The sequence below is a fragment of the Carassius auratus genome, unplaced genomic scaffold, assembly GCF_003368295.1.
Source record: "Carassius auratus strain Wakin unplaced genomic scaffold, ASM336829v1 scaf_tig00024632, whole genome shotgun sequence".
Classification (NCBI taxonomy): domain Eukaryota; kingdom Metazoa; phylum Chordata; class Actinopteri; order Cypriniformes; family Cyprinidae; genus Carassius; species Carassius auratus.
The window spans coordinates 83,414-96,813 of NW_020525363.1; the positions used below are offsets into that span (position 1 = coordinate 83,414).

General features: G+C 39.0%; 1 protein-coding gene across 1 annotated transcript; it reads right to left on the bottom strand.

Annotated features, from left to right (window-relative positions):
* Positions 1 to 709: 709 nt before the first annotated feature.
* LOC113078201 (collagen alpha-1(XXI) chain-like) lies at positions 710 to 11,499 on the bottom strand. Its single transcript, XM_026250508.1, has 14 exons — positions 11,418 to 11,499; positions 10,289 to 10,846; positions 8,028 to 8,197; positions 7,654 to 7,875; positions 6,865 to 7,038; positions 6,671 to 6,748; positions 6,259 to 6,270; positions 6,080 to 6,172; positions 5,811 to 6,010; positions 2,232 to 2,285; positions 1,985 to 2,038; positions 1,702 to 1,749; positions 1,162 to 1,215; positions 710 to 825 (listed from the first exon to the last, which is right to left on the bottom strand). Exons 1-9 carry the CDS (start codon positions 11,497 to 11,499, stop codon positions 5,903 to 5,905), a joined length of 1,497 nt encoding a protein of 498 aa, XP_026106293.1. The 3' UTR covers positions 710 to 825; positions 1,162 to 1,215; positions 1,702 to 1,749; positions 1,985 to 2,038; positions 2,232 to 2,285; positions 5,811 to 5,902.
* Positions 11,500 to 13,400: the final 1,901 nt, after the last annotated feature.

A 13,400-nucleotide genomic window follows, 5' to 3' on the forward strand; every position in this document is an offset into this window, starting at 1 on the left:
TCCGTTATTAAGCAGAAATCTGAGCCAATCAGATCAGCTCTTGGCCAGTTTTCACCTGTATGATATTAGGAGATGCAGATGATTCTGCTTTATCTGCATCCAAACAGACATAGAAAAACCACCGGTCTTGTGAAAAAGCTTGTTTATAAGCTCTAGCAAGTTAAATGAATCAGTTTAAAAAGTTTTTATTTTTTATTTTTATTAAAAATGATACTTTCTGATATTTGAGTTTTTATTTTTTAAAGTGTATTCATTGAATTTAAATGTAATTTGAAACATTGTCATTCTTGTTTTGTGAAAAGAGCATGATGATTTTTTTTTATTAAATGCTGGTCTGTGTTTAAAAAAGGATAAATGCCACAAACATAAATATACACAAATACAGATATGCATGTCACACTGTTGCCAGGTTTTCTCTGTTCTTTGACGTTTTTTCCTGTTTATTAATGCTGAAAAGCTCTGTTTTACAACGCAGACGTGTCAGGCTGATTAACTGAACATGACGGTAGTTATACGCTTAGACTTTAACTGTAATTCATGGCCAACCTCTCCTAACGTCCATGCCTTTACTGTCGACCTATAAACATCTGTGTATTAATCACATGACATGCATTCAATCAGCCTGTGACAGAAACGATGGGTCGACTCTCAGTGTCTCGAGACATGGGCTGATGGGAAATTACTATCATACCGCACTCTGAGTGACAGTACACACGTTTATGTTTCTTTACACCGCTGGATGCAGTTAATATACTTTCTGGATTGACTGACCTTTGCTCCAGCAGCGCCGGTCGCTCCGTCATTCCCAGCGAGTCCTGGTTTTCCCTGAAAAACACAGAAACATCGGATCACAGCAGCTCAAGACAGATTATGCTCAGTAAGAAGATGGTCTGAAGCCGAACAGTACTTCTCGTGCTCTTTATTGTGTATTTATGTGCACATGCTCTAATCTCCAGTTCTGTGCACATTTCTAAATCTTAATCACAGTGAAGAATCTAACAGGAGGATTTACCATTGCATCATGTTTAAATACATTATATTTTATATCTGCTTTTGTGTTTTAAGTAACAGAGCAGATGAAGGACTAATTGTTAGAGGACATCGCTGGACAAAGATAATTTCTGGATTATTATTTTGTGCCGTCATGTAGCAGTATATTACCATTGGACCAGGCTCTCCAGGAGGTCCTTGTTCTCCTTTTCCTCCCTGCTCTCCCTGTTTAATAAAATACATGTCAAGTTTATTTCCATCAAACTTGTTATGACAACTAACAATTTATGAATAAGGCCTTTTCACTGCTTGTTTCTTTATATAGTACATGGTCATTTACAAATAAATAAATAAAACAGAAATAATATATTAATACATTGGATAATTTAAAAGTACATTTAAAGAGATAGTCCAGCCAAATCGTTGAAAAACCTCTCTTTATTCTGTGGAACATAGTAGAAGATATTTTGAAGAATGTTGGTAACCAAACAGTTTTTGTTTCTGCTGACATCTTTTTTAGCAGATTTTTTTTATTTTGGGGTGGACTGTCCCTTTAAGAACACTTTCTCTCAGTTTGTCTTGGCTGTAATGCATCTTGACATTCGACTTGTATTATTCTAAATGCTGATTCCCATTGTATTACCCATTTTCAGATAAGCTTGCCCATAATCTGTTTGATTGAATTGAAATATTATTAATAAATATAATTACCTTTTTTCCTGGCAATCCAACTATCCCAATGTTTGGTTTTGATGCTCCCTGAAACAAAAAGACAAGAAGCATGATTAAATGCACACCAAACCATAACAGGTGCATGTCAGCGCACATGAAAGCAGATTTTCCTCAAGTCTTTGTGTTTGTCTCCAGCTCTTCTTCACTTCCTCTGTCTAGTTTAAAGCAGGTTGTTCGTCTCTGGCCAGTGTTTGTTCTCTCTACACACTTCTGTCAGACGTCAGAGGGATTGGAAAGAGGAAACCGTTCTTTCAGCTCTTACCATGGGTCCTGGCGGCCCCGGTTTCCCTGGCAGCCCTTGCTCTCCTCGATCACCCTGGAAATAAAATAGACCCGATGTGACTCGCAGTAAAGGAAAGGAAAGCATCTAAGAGCTGGTAATGAGAGCATCACGCTCCACTAAAGTGAGAAGAGGCTGTGTTCCTGCCAAAGGCTTGTTTCATCTAAATTTGAGGATGAGCATCTCAAAGAATCTGATGATTATTTTGTGAGGAAGGGTGTGAAATTACTTTTAACCCCTGAAGTCCTGGATGGCCTCTCGGCCCCGCTGGACCCAGGTCGCCCTAAGTGAGAGGAGAACAAAAAACACAGAGCAATCATTTTCTTCAAGAGAGATAAAAACACATGCTTAGCAATGGGCTCTATGAAATCATAAAGTTTCCCATTTATTTTTTTCTGAAAGTTATTTTATTTCATGTCATTTTGCATTTCCAGGTCTGTTATGTATAAAAAAAAGTTCGTATAATTAGTTCTCCCCTTTTTTCCCCTTTTTTAATATCAATTTCCTTTTTTATGTACCAAATTCTGTGTTTTCAGTTTTATTTTTTCTAGATTCCATTGTAATGGCTTTAATTGCTTTTTACTAACATATTATTATTATTATTATTATTATTATTATTATTATTATTATTATTACTTACAATAATATCAATCAATCAATCAATCAATCACCTTTATTTATATAGTGCTTTAAACAAAATACATTGCGCCAAAGCACTGAACAACATTCATTTGGAAAACAGTGTCTCAATAATGCAAAATGATAGTTAAAGGCAGTTCATCATTGAATTCATTGATGTCATCTCTGTTCAGTTGAAATAGTGTCTGTTTTAATTTGCAATCAAGTCAACGATATCGCTGTAGATGAAGTGACCCCAACTAAGCAAGCCAGAGGCGACAGCGGCAAGGAACCGAAACTCCATCGGTGACAGAATGGAGAAAAAAACCTTGGGAGAAACCAGGCTCAGTTGGGGGGCCAGTTCTCCTCTGACCAGACGAAACCAGTAGTTCAATTCCAGGCTGCAGCAAAGTCAGATTGTGCAGAAGAATCATCTGTTTCCTGTGGTCTTGTCCTGGTGCTCCTCTGAGACAAGGTCTTTACAGGGGATCTGTATCTGGGGCTCTAGTTGTCCTGGTCTCCGCTGTCTTTCAGGTCAGTAGAGGTCCTTTCTAGGTGCTGATCCACCATCTGGTCTGGATACGTACTGGATCCGGGTGACTGCAGTGACCCTCTGATCTGGACACAGACTGGATCTGGTGGCCACGGTGACCTCGGAACAAGAGAGAAACAGACAAATATTAGCGTAGATGCCATTCTTCTAATGATGTAGAAAGTACGGTGTTATGTGAAGTGTTCCGGTTCCAGTTTACCTAATTAATGCAGCCTAAAAATCCTTTAACGGATTTGGATATTAAAAGCATATTAGTATGTTATGTGTATGCCAGGTTAAAGAGATGGGTCTTTAATCTAGATTTAAACTGCAAGAGTGTGTCTGCCTCCCGAACAATGTTAGGTAGGTTATTCCAGAGTTTAGGCGCCAAATAGGAAAAGGATCTGCCGCCCGCAGTTGATTTTGATATTCTAGGTATTATCAAATTGCCTGAGTTTTGAGAACGTAGCGGACGTAGAGGAGTATAATGTAAAAGGAGCTCATTCAAATACTGAGGTGCTAAACCATTCAGGGCTTTATAAGTAATAAGCAATATTTTAAAATCTATACGATGTTTGATAGGGAGCCAGTGCAGTGTGGACAGGACCGGGCTAATATGGTCATACTTCCTGGTTCTAGTAAGAACTCTTGCTGCTGCATTTTGGACTAGCTGTAGTTTGTTTACTAAGCGTGCAGAACAACCACCCAATAAAGCATTACAGTAGTCTAACCTTGAAGTCATAAATGCATGGATTAACATTTCTGCATTTGACATTGAGAGCATAGGCCGTAATTTAGATATATTTTTGAGATGGAAAAATGCAGTTTTACAAATGCTAGAAACGTGGCTTTCTAAGGAAAGATTGCGATCAAGTAGCACACCTAGGTTCCTAACTGATGACGAAGAATTGACAGAGCAACCATCAAGTCTTAGACAGTGTTCTAGGTTATTACAAGTAGAGTTTTTAGGCCCTATGATTAACACCTCTGTTTTTTCTGAATTTAGCAGTAAGAAATTACTCGTCATCCAATTTTTTATATCGACTATGCATTCCATTAGTTTTTCAAATTGGTGTGTTTCACCGGGCTGCGAGGAAATATAGAGCTGCGTATCATCAGCATAACAGTGAAAGCTAACACCATGTTTCCTGATGATATCTCCCAAGGGTAACATATAAAGCGTGAAGAGTAGCGGCCCTAGAACTGAGCCTTGAGGTACTCCATACTGCACTTGTGATCGATATGATACATCTTCATTCACTGCTACGAACTGATGGCGGTCATATAAGTACGATTTAAACCATGCTAATGCACTTCCACTGATGCCAACAAAGTGTTCAAGTCTATGCAAAAGAATGTTGTGGTCAATTGTGTCAAACGCAGCACTAAGATCCAATAAAACTAATAGAGAGATACACCCACGATCAGATGATAAGAGCAGATCATTTGTAACTCTAAGGAGAGCAGTTTCAGTACTATGATACGGTCTAAATCCTGACTGGAAATCCTCACATATACCATTTTTCTCTAAGAAGGAATATAATTGTGAGGATACCACCTTTTCTAGTATCTTGGACAGAAAAGGGAGATTCGAGATTGGTCTATAATTAACTAGTTCTCTGGGGTCAAGTTGTGGCTTTTTTATGAGAGGCTTAATAACAGCCAGTTTGAAGGTTTTGGGGACATGTCCTAATAACAATGAGGAATTAATAATAGTCAGAAGAGGACCTATGACTTCTGGAAGCACCTCTTTTAAGAGCTTAGATGGTATAGGGTCTAACATACATGTTGTAAGTTTAGATGATTTAACAAGTTTATACAATTCTTCCTCTCCTATAGTAGAGAATGAGTGGAACTGTTCCTCAGGGGGTCTATAGTGCACTGTCTGATGCAATACTGTAGCTGAGGGCTGAATGGTTGCAATTTTATCTCTAATAGTATCGATTTTAGAAGTAAAGTAGTTCATAAAGTCATTACTGCTGTGGTGTTGGGAAATGTCAACACTTGTTGAGGCTTTATTTTTCGTTAATTTAGCCACTGTATTGAATAAATACCTGGGGTTATGTTTGTTTTCTTCTAAAAGAGAAGAAAAGTAATCAGATCTAGCAGTTTTTAATGCTTTTCGGTAGGATATGCTAATAGGGCCCTAATCTTTATTATATATATATATATATATATATATATATATATATATATATATATACACACTTTTTTTTCCTTTTTTTTCTGAATCAGTGTTTCTGGTAACCAGATGAAGACAATAAAACATTCATTTAATTTAGTTTTTAATCAAATTAATATTAAATAACTTTTTTGTAAAACAAGTGCTGCACAACAGAGGTTTACGGTTTAAAATTAAAACACGGAAGAAAACTGTGTGATTATTCACAGTATGACTAGTATTATTACATCAAGATATACATTGTACTGTACTTTAGTAATGTATTCCTGTCACAAATTGAAACTGAAACTGAACTTTTATTTTGACGGGTGGCTGTGAAGACCTTTAAGTTTCTCTGTGTGAATGCTACGGTGACAGTTTTTCTCAAAAGAAATGCTGATGAAGTGACTCTCCGAGCAGTTCTGGAGATGTTCATGTGATTATATGTATGAACACACATGTCCTTCAGTTTGACTGTATTAAACCCAACATCTCACCTTCTCTCCAGGTATACCTGGATCTCCTGGCTCTCCTCTTGAACCTGGGGGTCCCTTTATTGAAAAAAACACAGATTTCAGAGCCGTACAGTTCACACAGATTGGCCAGAAAAGACTCGTATCCTGAATACATGGGTTTTACTCACAGGCGTACCATCTGGCCCCGGAGGTCCTTCTCCTCCTCTCTCTCCGCGCACACCCTGTTGAGATCAGACCCTAGCTGTAAATATCTGACTGTGTGTATGTAAAGAGGAATGATCCGGACTGACCCTGGGTCCTGGAGGTCCTGCTGGCCCCGGCGGGCCGTGGTTGCAGTCGCACACCTCTTCAGTCTCATCGGTGGGCTCACGATCCAGAGGACACTAGAAACACCGGCATAAACTGCTTTCACTTACATTCTTTCCAATGACAGTGAATTCACGAGAGTAAGAGTCAAACGTTAACTCACCCGTTCATCATCCTGCAGGACAACAAGCAGAATAAGAAGAGTTAGTTTGTCTGATCTGTTTGCAGATTCAATCGAGTCTTTGAGCTTGCAGTCGCTCGTTAACATTGATCAGGGGCATTGCTTCTCAAAGTATTTTTGCATTATGCATTTCCTTAAATACACCAAATCAGCCAAATTAGAGATGAATCAAAACATTACAGCATTTAATTCAAGAATAAAGTGTGTGTGTGTGTGTGTGTGTGTGTGTGTGTGTGTGTGTGTGTGTGTGTGTGTGTGTGTGTGTGTGTGTGTGCGTGTGTGTGGGAGTGTGTGTGTCTAATTTGCCATCACATTTTTCCAGATATTTAACAGATTGTTCAGTTTTCAATACGGATTTGTTGGTCAGAAGCCGCCTTGTGTTCTGTTCTCTCACCACAGAGTAGATCTCACATGCCGTCTCTCTCTCGCTTTGCTGGGGGTCGCAGTAAAGCCTCAGTTTCTGGATTTCTGTCTGTGGAGGTCAAAGAGAAACTAAGAAAAGCAGCCCAACCACAGCCGTTCAGAAATGACTCTGGCTGCCAGCTATATCCAGTGTTCAGGTACACTACAGGAAGTTACTGTACTTACAGGAAGTGTGGCGTCAGAGCCAGAGCGTTTGGAGATCTGAGTCTTCCCATTGATGAAGATGGGAACCACAGCCTCCAGAGCCTCATCCTGGATCTGCTGGTCATCCAGAAAACAGGAGACACGTCTGGGTCTAACCAGAACCTTCAGCTGGTGCCAGCCTCCATCGAAAAGAGCCTGCAGGACATTTCAGACTCTGAGAAATGGGTCTGTGCTGATTAAAGATGCACCGAGAAGATAAATAACGTCTAAAGGTGTGTACAAAAAAAATATTTCCATGAACGTAAATGTCACAGGAGTCTGACAATTTTCCAAAACAAGCGGTTCTACATGAATGAGGGGCCGTGATGGAGGAAAATGGCTCTTGGCAAGACGCAATTGAGCAAGAAAAACAGCTCACAGAACTACTGTTGGCATTAAGAGCAAAAGAAGACATGGAACAGGTACAGGATGATAATTGCTGGAACAGGGATGATGAAAACATTTCTGAGAATGTGTATTAAGTGAATAAGTGAGGAGCATTAGTGGAAAAAGTGACATGGGATTTTGAACAGGAAATTGCTTTTACTGAACAAATACAGCCAAGTCCCAGATCTGAAAGGAGCTGTCATAAAGCAGCTTATTTCTACATTCTGCTGTCTAAACGGACAACTTCTGTTTAAATAGATCTGTGACATTAGTGTAAGGACGATTCATGACAAATGCTTCTCTTGTGAAGTTACACAAAAAAATAGCAGTAGCAATTTGAAGATTGCCCACTCAGTCGACAAGTTGCTGGTAGATTTCACTCACCTCAATGTCTTGTGCATCAAAAGTAACTCTCTGTTCCTCGTTAACTGTGTCTGTGGAAGTGAAGATGACAGATTTGTCCAGTCCGTTGAGTGTGACAGCCGCCTGGATCTGTCCGTCTTTAGACAGGACCCTCCACAGGTCCAGCTTTTCCCTTCTTGAAGACCCTCTCAGCCTCAGAGTGGACACAAACACATAGGAGGGAGGAAGACCTTCCGGAAAAATCTCCCTTTAAAACACATTTAAAACAGATGAATACATTTTCACAATAAAAAAACATACATTTATGGGAGCTCTAGAAAGTGATTCAAAAGATGCAGAATCACAGATAATTGCATTATTAAACATATGTTAAATATTTATGATTAGATTAAAACCAGCCTGGTGTTTTCAGTGATGTCGGTGCTCTTGTCCAGCAGATACGCTGCCTCCGACACTAATGAGCCCTGGATCTTCTTGGCTTTCTGATGGATCTTCATGCCCAATATCAGCTCAAAGCCTTTCTCATCACGGGAAGCCACAGGAATACGAGTGGGGCAAACCGATTCTGCATGAGAACACATTCAACATGGATGCTATTTCAAAAACATTACCACACACATTGCATCTTAAGCTTTCAGAACCAGCATTTATACAAATATATATATATATATATATATATATATATATATATATATATATATATATATATATATATATATATTATGCTGTCTCACATTTATTTCAATCCATATTTCATGTGGCCTCACTAAATGTGATAATCCACCCAATTCATAGGAATGGTTAAAAGCTTATTTCGAAGCAAAAAGTGCCAAAATAATCCAAGGGACTGAACATGAAAGTTCTTCAAACTGACCTACTTTCTTCTGTGGATTGCAAAATAAGATATTTTGAAAATTGTTTGACCTGGTCTTTTCCATTCAATTAAAGTATAAAGTGTATGTATGAAGAGATGTCCTGCTCCAAAAGAAAAGCACCAAGAAAGTAGTCCATATGTCTGCTATGCTATAGTCAAAGTCCTCTGTAGCCAAACAATAAGCTTGCTCACAGAAACACTTTCTTTTTTTTTACTTTTTCAAAAGCTTTTTCTACTTGTGCATATTTAATGTGGCGGATTTGATGATTGATTAAAATCGATCACTACTTGTTTTTATACCATACTATATGTCTTGTAAACAAGCACCACGTGATTAATTTAATTCCTCTTATAAAACAAGTATAATAGTTTTATAAAACAATCTCATGAGAAAATGTAGCTAATGGACCATTGACACTCTATCAACAATCTCAATAAGGAGTGTCAATGGTCCACTCGAGAGACAGGTGGCGGTAATGCACTTATAAGTCTGCGATCTGCCATAATGCAAGAAGAAGAAGAAGAATGCCTCACACTTGCTGCTGTGAAGCGTGTTCAAGAGAGTTCTAACAGTTCGGACATTGTGTTAACAGAGGTAAAAAAAAAAAAAAAAGCATATATAAATACTGTTCAGTTTCTTGCACAGACTGATCGTTTTGTGTCTTTACACATCAATGCATCGTCACGAGCCACAGAGTTTAATATGGATTTGTCTGTGCATGTGTTTTTCTACTCTCATAGATTTTGTTACCATTTGCCATGAATTGTGCAACTGAGAGACTGCAACAACTGAAGATAAAAATCATAATATGTGTTCTACTGAAGAAACAAAGTCACCTACATCTTAGATGCCCTGGGTCAAGCAGATAAACATCACATTTTCATTGTTTGGGTCAACTATCCCTTTAACGCACACTAAGATCTCTAAGATCAGAGTGGTATGTGAAGTTGAGTATCACATTATCAGGAACGCATGTGCCCTGAAATCGTGCAATGTCAAGGAAAATAATTTACATTGTATGTTCAATTAATTAGATGCAGATATAATTTGGTAGAAAAATGTAAAACATTCTGTTGACTAACTAACAAGTGCATGTCAACCTATTTTACTAATCCTAACCCTAGTCTACTAATACTCTAATACTCTGACATGTAGTTGCTTTAGTCAACAGAATGTGTAAAGGGGACCATCAAAATAAAGTGCAACCAAACTTAAAGTGTAAGTGTAAGACATTTGGAACTGCTTTTTATCCCTTAATTAGAAGCACCGCTATTAAATTGTAACTTGTTATACTGGGACTAAACAGATATTTAGAAGTGGGCAAAGTTTAGAAAATGTGGAGAGGGTTGAAATAATGTGTACAGTAAGTATCTCCCTACATGAGTACCATTTTTGTACCTTTGACACCTTGCGCTGACACATTTTGTGCCAAACAATGAGGTGTAGGTTTGTAATGACTTCCAGTTAGAGAAACTACACGCCTGCTACTAGTGTCAACTCTCTGTCCAAACCAGAGCTGCCAGCTGCTTTGTGGTTAAAAGTGGGCAAAGCCACATCTGGTTCCTGTTACCACTCCCCTTCAGTTCCTCCCTGCCATGGCATCATGCCGCTGGTTTGGCCCACGAGCTTTGTGGCTTTCCCTGTCACTGGGCATGAATGGACTGTGGTGTTTTGGTGGTTCACTGATAGAACTGCACGCCCAGGAGTGGACTGGTAATGCCAAAACCTAGTTTTAATGTGGTAAATGTTTATGGGTAGGCTCACACGCATGCAAATCTCACCCTCACACAGCTTCTGTTCCATAGCATCACGGATACGGTCGATATTGGTGTAGTCCTCCGCATACAGCACGTATTCACCCTCTGGCTTGTTGGCGATGGTCACTAGCTCTGATGTGGTGATCTCCGTCCCGACACCCACCGCAAATACTTTAATCCCTTGTGCTCGCGCATCAATGCTAGCATCCATAACATCGTCCTGCGACTTTCCATCAGTCACCACTACAGCAATGCGGTTCTTCACGTCACTTCGTTGCGAAGATGCAAAGACGTGGTCCACGGCAAACTTGATGGCACGCCCCGTCTGCGTGTTGCCACCTAAATAGCTGATGTCCTCAATGGCTTTAATGAGATCTCGAGTGGTCTTGTGGAGACCGAGAGGGATCTCCAACCTGGGGGTGTCGCTGTATTGTACTACACCCACCTGCGAGTAGTGTGAACTCACGTCGAAGCCACTGGTGACATTGACTAGCCAGAGCTTGGCTGTCTCAAAGTCGTCACTTCCCACACTCCAGGAGCCATCCATGATGTAGACCAGGTCATTCACAGCAGTGCTGCAGCCTACAAGATGAGGACAAGAATTGTCACGTTTCACTTTATCTGTTTACTATTTTTCATAGATTTATTTTACTAAGCTCATTGAAATGCATTAATGGATTGGATTCTCTGTGAAGAATACATGCATTCTACCCTGCCGAAGTATCTCTCTTTTGGAGCATCATTTACAGTTTTGGACCAAATATGGAGTTTTTGCTCAAATATGATGCTTTAAAATGCTGCCTATTTTGGCACCTCACAAGGTTTCGAAAACCTTAAAGTCATCATGAAACCGGAATTGCAATCCACTCTCCTCTATTGTGGCTTATATTTGAAACGGCTTCTCAAACAAGGAAAAAAATGAACGTTTTGCGAAATACATGCTGCTGGAGAGAAGGGAATATTGCCCAGTCATTGTGAAGGTGGGATATGTTTTTAATAAAGATTACGGGGGCACATTAATAAAAAAATTATTATATGCATAGAAACATTTTTTGATAATAATTTAACATTCTATTTCAAAATATGAACTGGCTATTTCTTAGTTCTTAATACATCAGATGCATCGCTCAAAGGGTTAATAAACTGTCAATACCCGCTCGAATGTCATGGTCCTCTGCGGCGCGTGAGTACACCAATAAGAGCAGTGCCGGAAAGCTCTTCAGAATCCACGACATTCCCAACCAAACTTCCAGTCCTTTCCCTAAAATGTCAGTCTTAAGAGTCCTGTTAAATGAAGAGAATTAAAATGTGTTTGTTTTGGATACTATCTATAATTATTCTAAACAGTTCAGAATCAGTTTGCTCACATAATTACTCAAAGATGGCTGTTTCATTTGATTATACCTCTGATGTTACACACTCACTTAAGCTAATCAGATCAGCGCACAGTTGTTCACAGGGGATGCGTTCTCAGAAACAATCAAGTATCACTTCTGAGATTAAGCATTTACTACAGAATAATGGAAAGGCCTATTGCGTTCTGTCATTGGGCCGCGTTTGACCCATGTTCTGAAAAACCAACATAACCATGTTTCTTAAATAAAGATTTATGCAGACATTATGATCCCAAAAAAGAAGCAGTATCTTGAAAATCATCATCATCAGATAATTAGTGGTTGATACTTGCATCATATAGACTTGAATATGAGCTCCTTCGACTCTATACACTAAGAGACCACCAAGTAACCTGAACTTGTGCAATTATCTAGCAATGCTAGCATCTTGCTGGTCACAGTTCTACCAGACAAAAACATTCAAAACTGTACCTTTAACAGCTTGTCACTGAGACAGTAGAGACAAGTTTCTATCTTATCTACACCTAAAATGTGCATATGAGTACCTGGAGTATTACTATGAACCGTTAAGGGGTAAATACGGTACATAATTGTCCCTTTAAAAGTACTCTCAAAGTGAAAAGATGTTGTACCTCTGAAGTTACAGCTTAAGCAAAACTAATATTTTCTGCAAAAATATTCACATTTAACCTAAAACTCCACCCAGAATTTTACATTCCTCCATAAACTTCTCAGCCAGACACACCCTAAATAATATGCATAAATTTATATAAATAAATCAACATGCGTCAGGCTGTTTTGCTAGGATTTCATTGGCCAAGCGACAGGCCCTCTATAACTTTACAGACTACGACAATTCCCTTTTATTCAACCATATAAAAGTCTCCTTGGTAAGAGGGACATTTTGCTTGGTACCAAATGACATGTGGTCTTATTTTCTCGCTATGCTTCAGTGAAATCTACAAGCTCTCATTTAGCATAAAACACTGCCCAACAGACCACAGACAGCAGCGAAGAAAATAACAGCGTAAGCTAAAAACACAACATGGAAATAAACATGGCATGTGGCCGTGTACTGGATTACGAGACAATCCCGACATTACACACAAACCTATACTTACAGAAAACACTTTATGTAGTTCATCATTCATCAATGCCTAAAATGCTGTAAATCATGTTTATTAAGCAGTGCAAAAAGTACCATAGTGTAAAGAGTACAACATGTTGGATTAGATGTAATTGCATGTCAAACAGCCATTCTTTAAAAACACACATTGCACAAAGTGTTCATCTACTTTACAAGGGTTATTCTGAGGAAAAGCACGCTTGACCGAGGCGAAGGCATTGTCCAGGGCAAACACAACACAAGGAATCGCTCCCTATAGTAGAGCACTGTCCCATAAAACCATAATGAAATGTTAGAGACTTTGACACTAGGCGTTGAGCACATCTGAAAGGCCATGGGAACATTTTGTTTGACTGTGGCTTTGACTGCGATATCCATGATAACATGCTAAACACCAGACATTCAAAGACACTTCATGAGTTTGTGAGGAATGCTAATGCAAAGCTGTTACTGGATTGAAGATTAAATAGAGAAGAAACCAGCTGAAGTTGGTGTACTGCGTTAAACTTACATCCAGGAGTCAGGAATCTCAAATCCCTTGTAAATTACTCATCACTTTCAACAAGTTCATGGGGTCTGACTATTAAATGTGTTTAGGGGCACTAGTGTTCAGTCCATCCATTACAAAACCCACAAAACAGCTACCAGATTCAGA

Bases quoted from the DNA above. Each gene is read 5' to 3' on its own strand.
- LOC113078201 (XM_026250508.1), bottom strand. From the start codon at position 11,499: ATGTCGTGGATTCTGAAGAGCTTTCCGGCACTGCTCTTATTGGTGTAC. The intron at 8,198-10,288 runs GTGAGATTTGCA...GTTCTCATGCAG, and splicing joins GGAACAGAAGCTGTGTGAGG to AATCGGTTTGCCCCACTCGT. The intron at 7,876-8,027 runs GTTTTAATCTAA...TTTTAAAGGGAG, and splicing joins TCACTGAAAACACCAGGCTG to ATTTTTCCGGAAGGTCTTCC.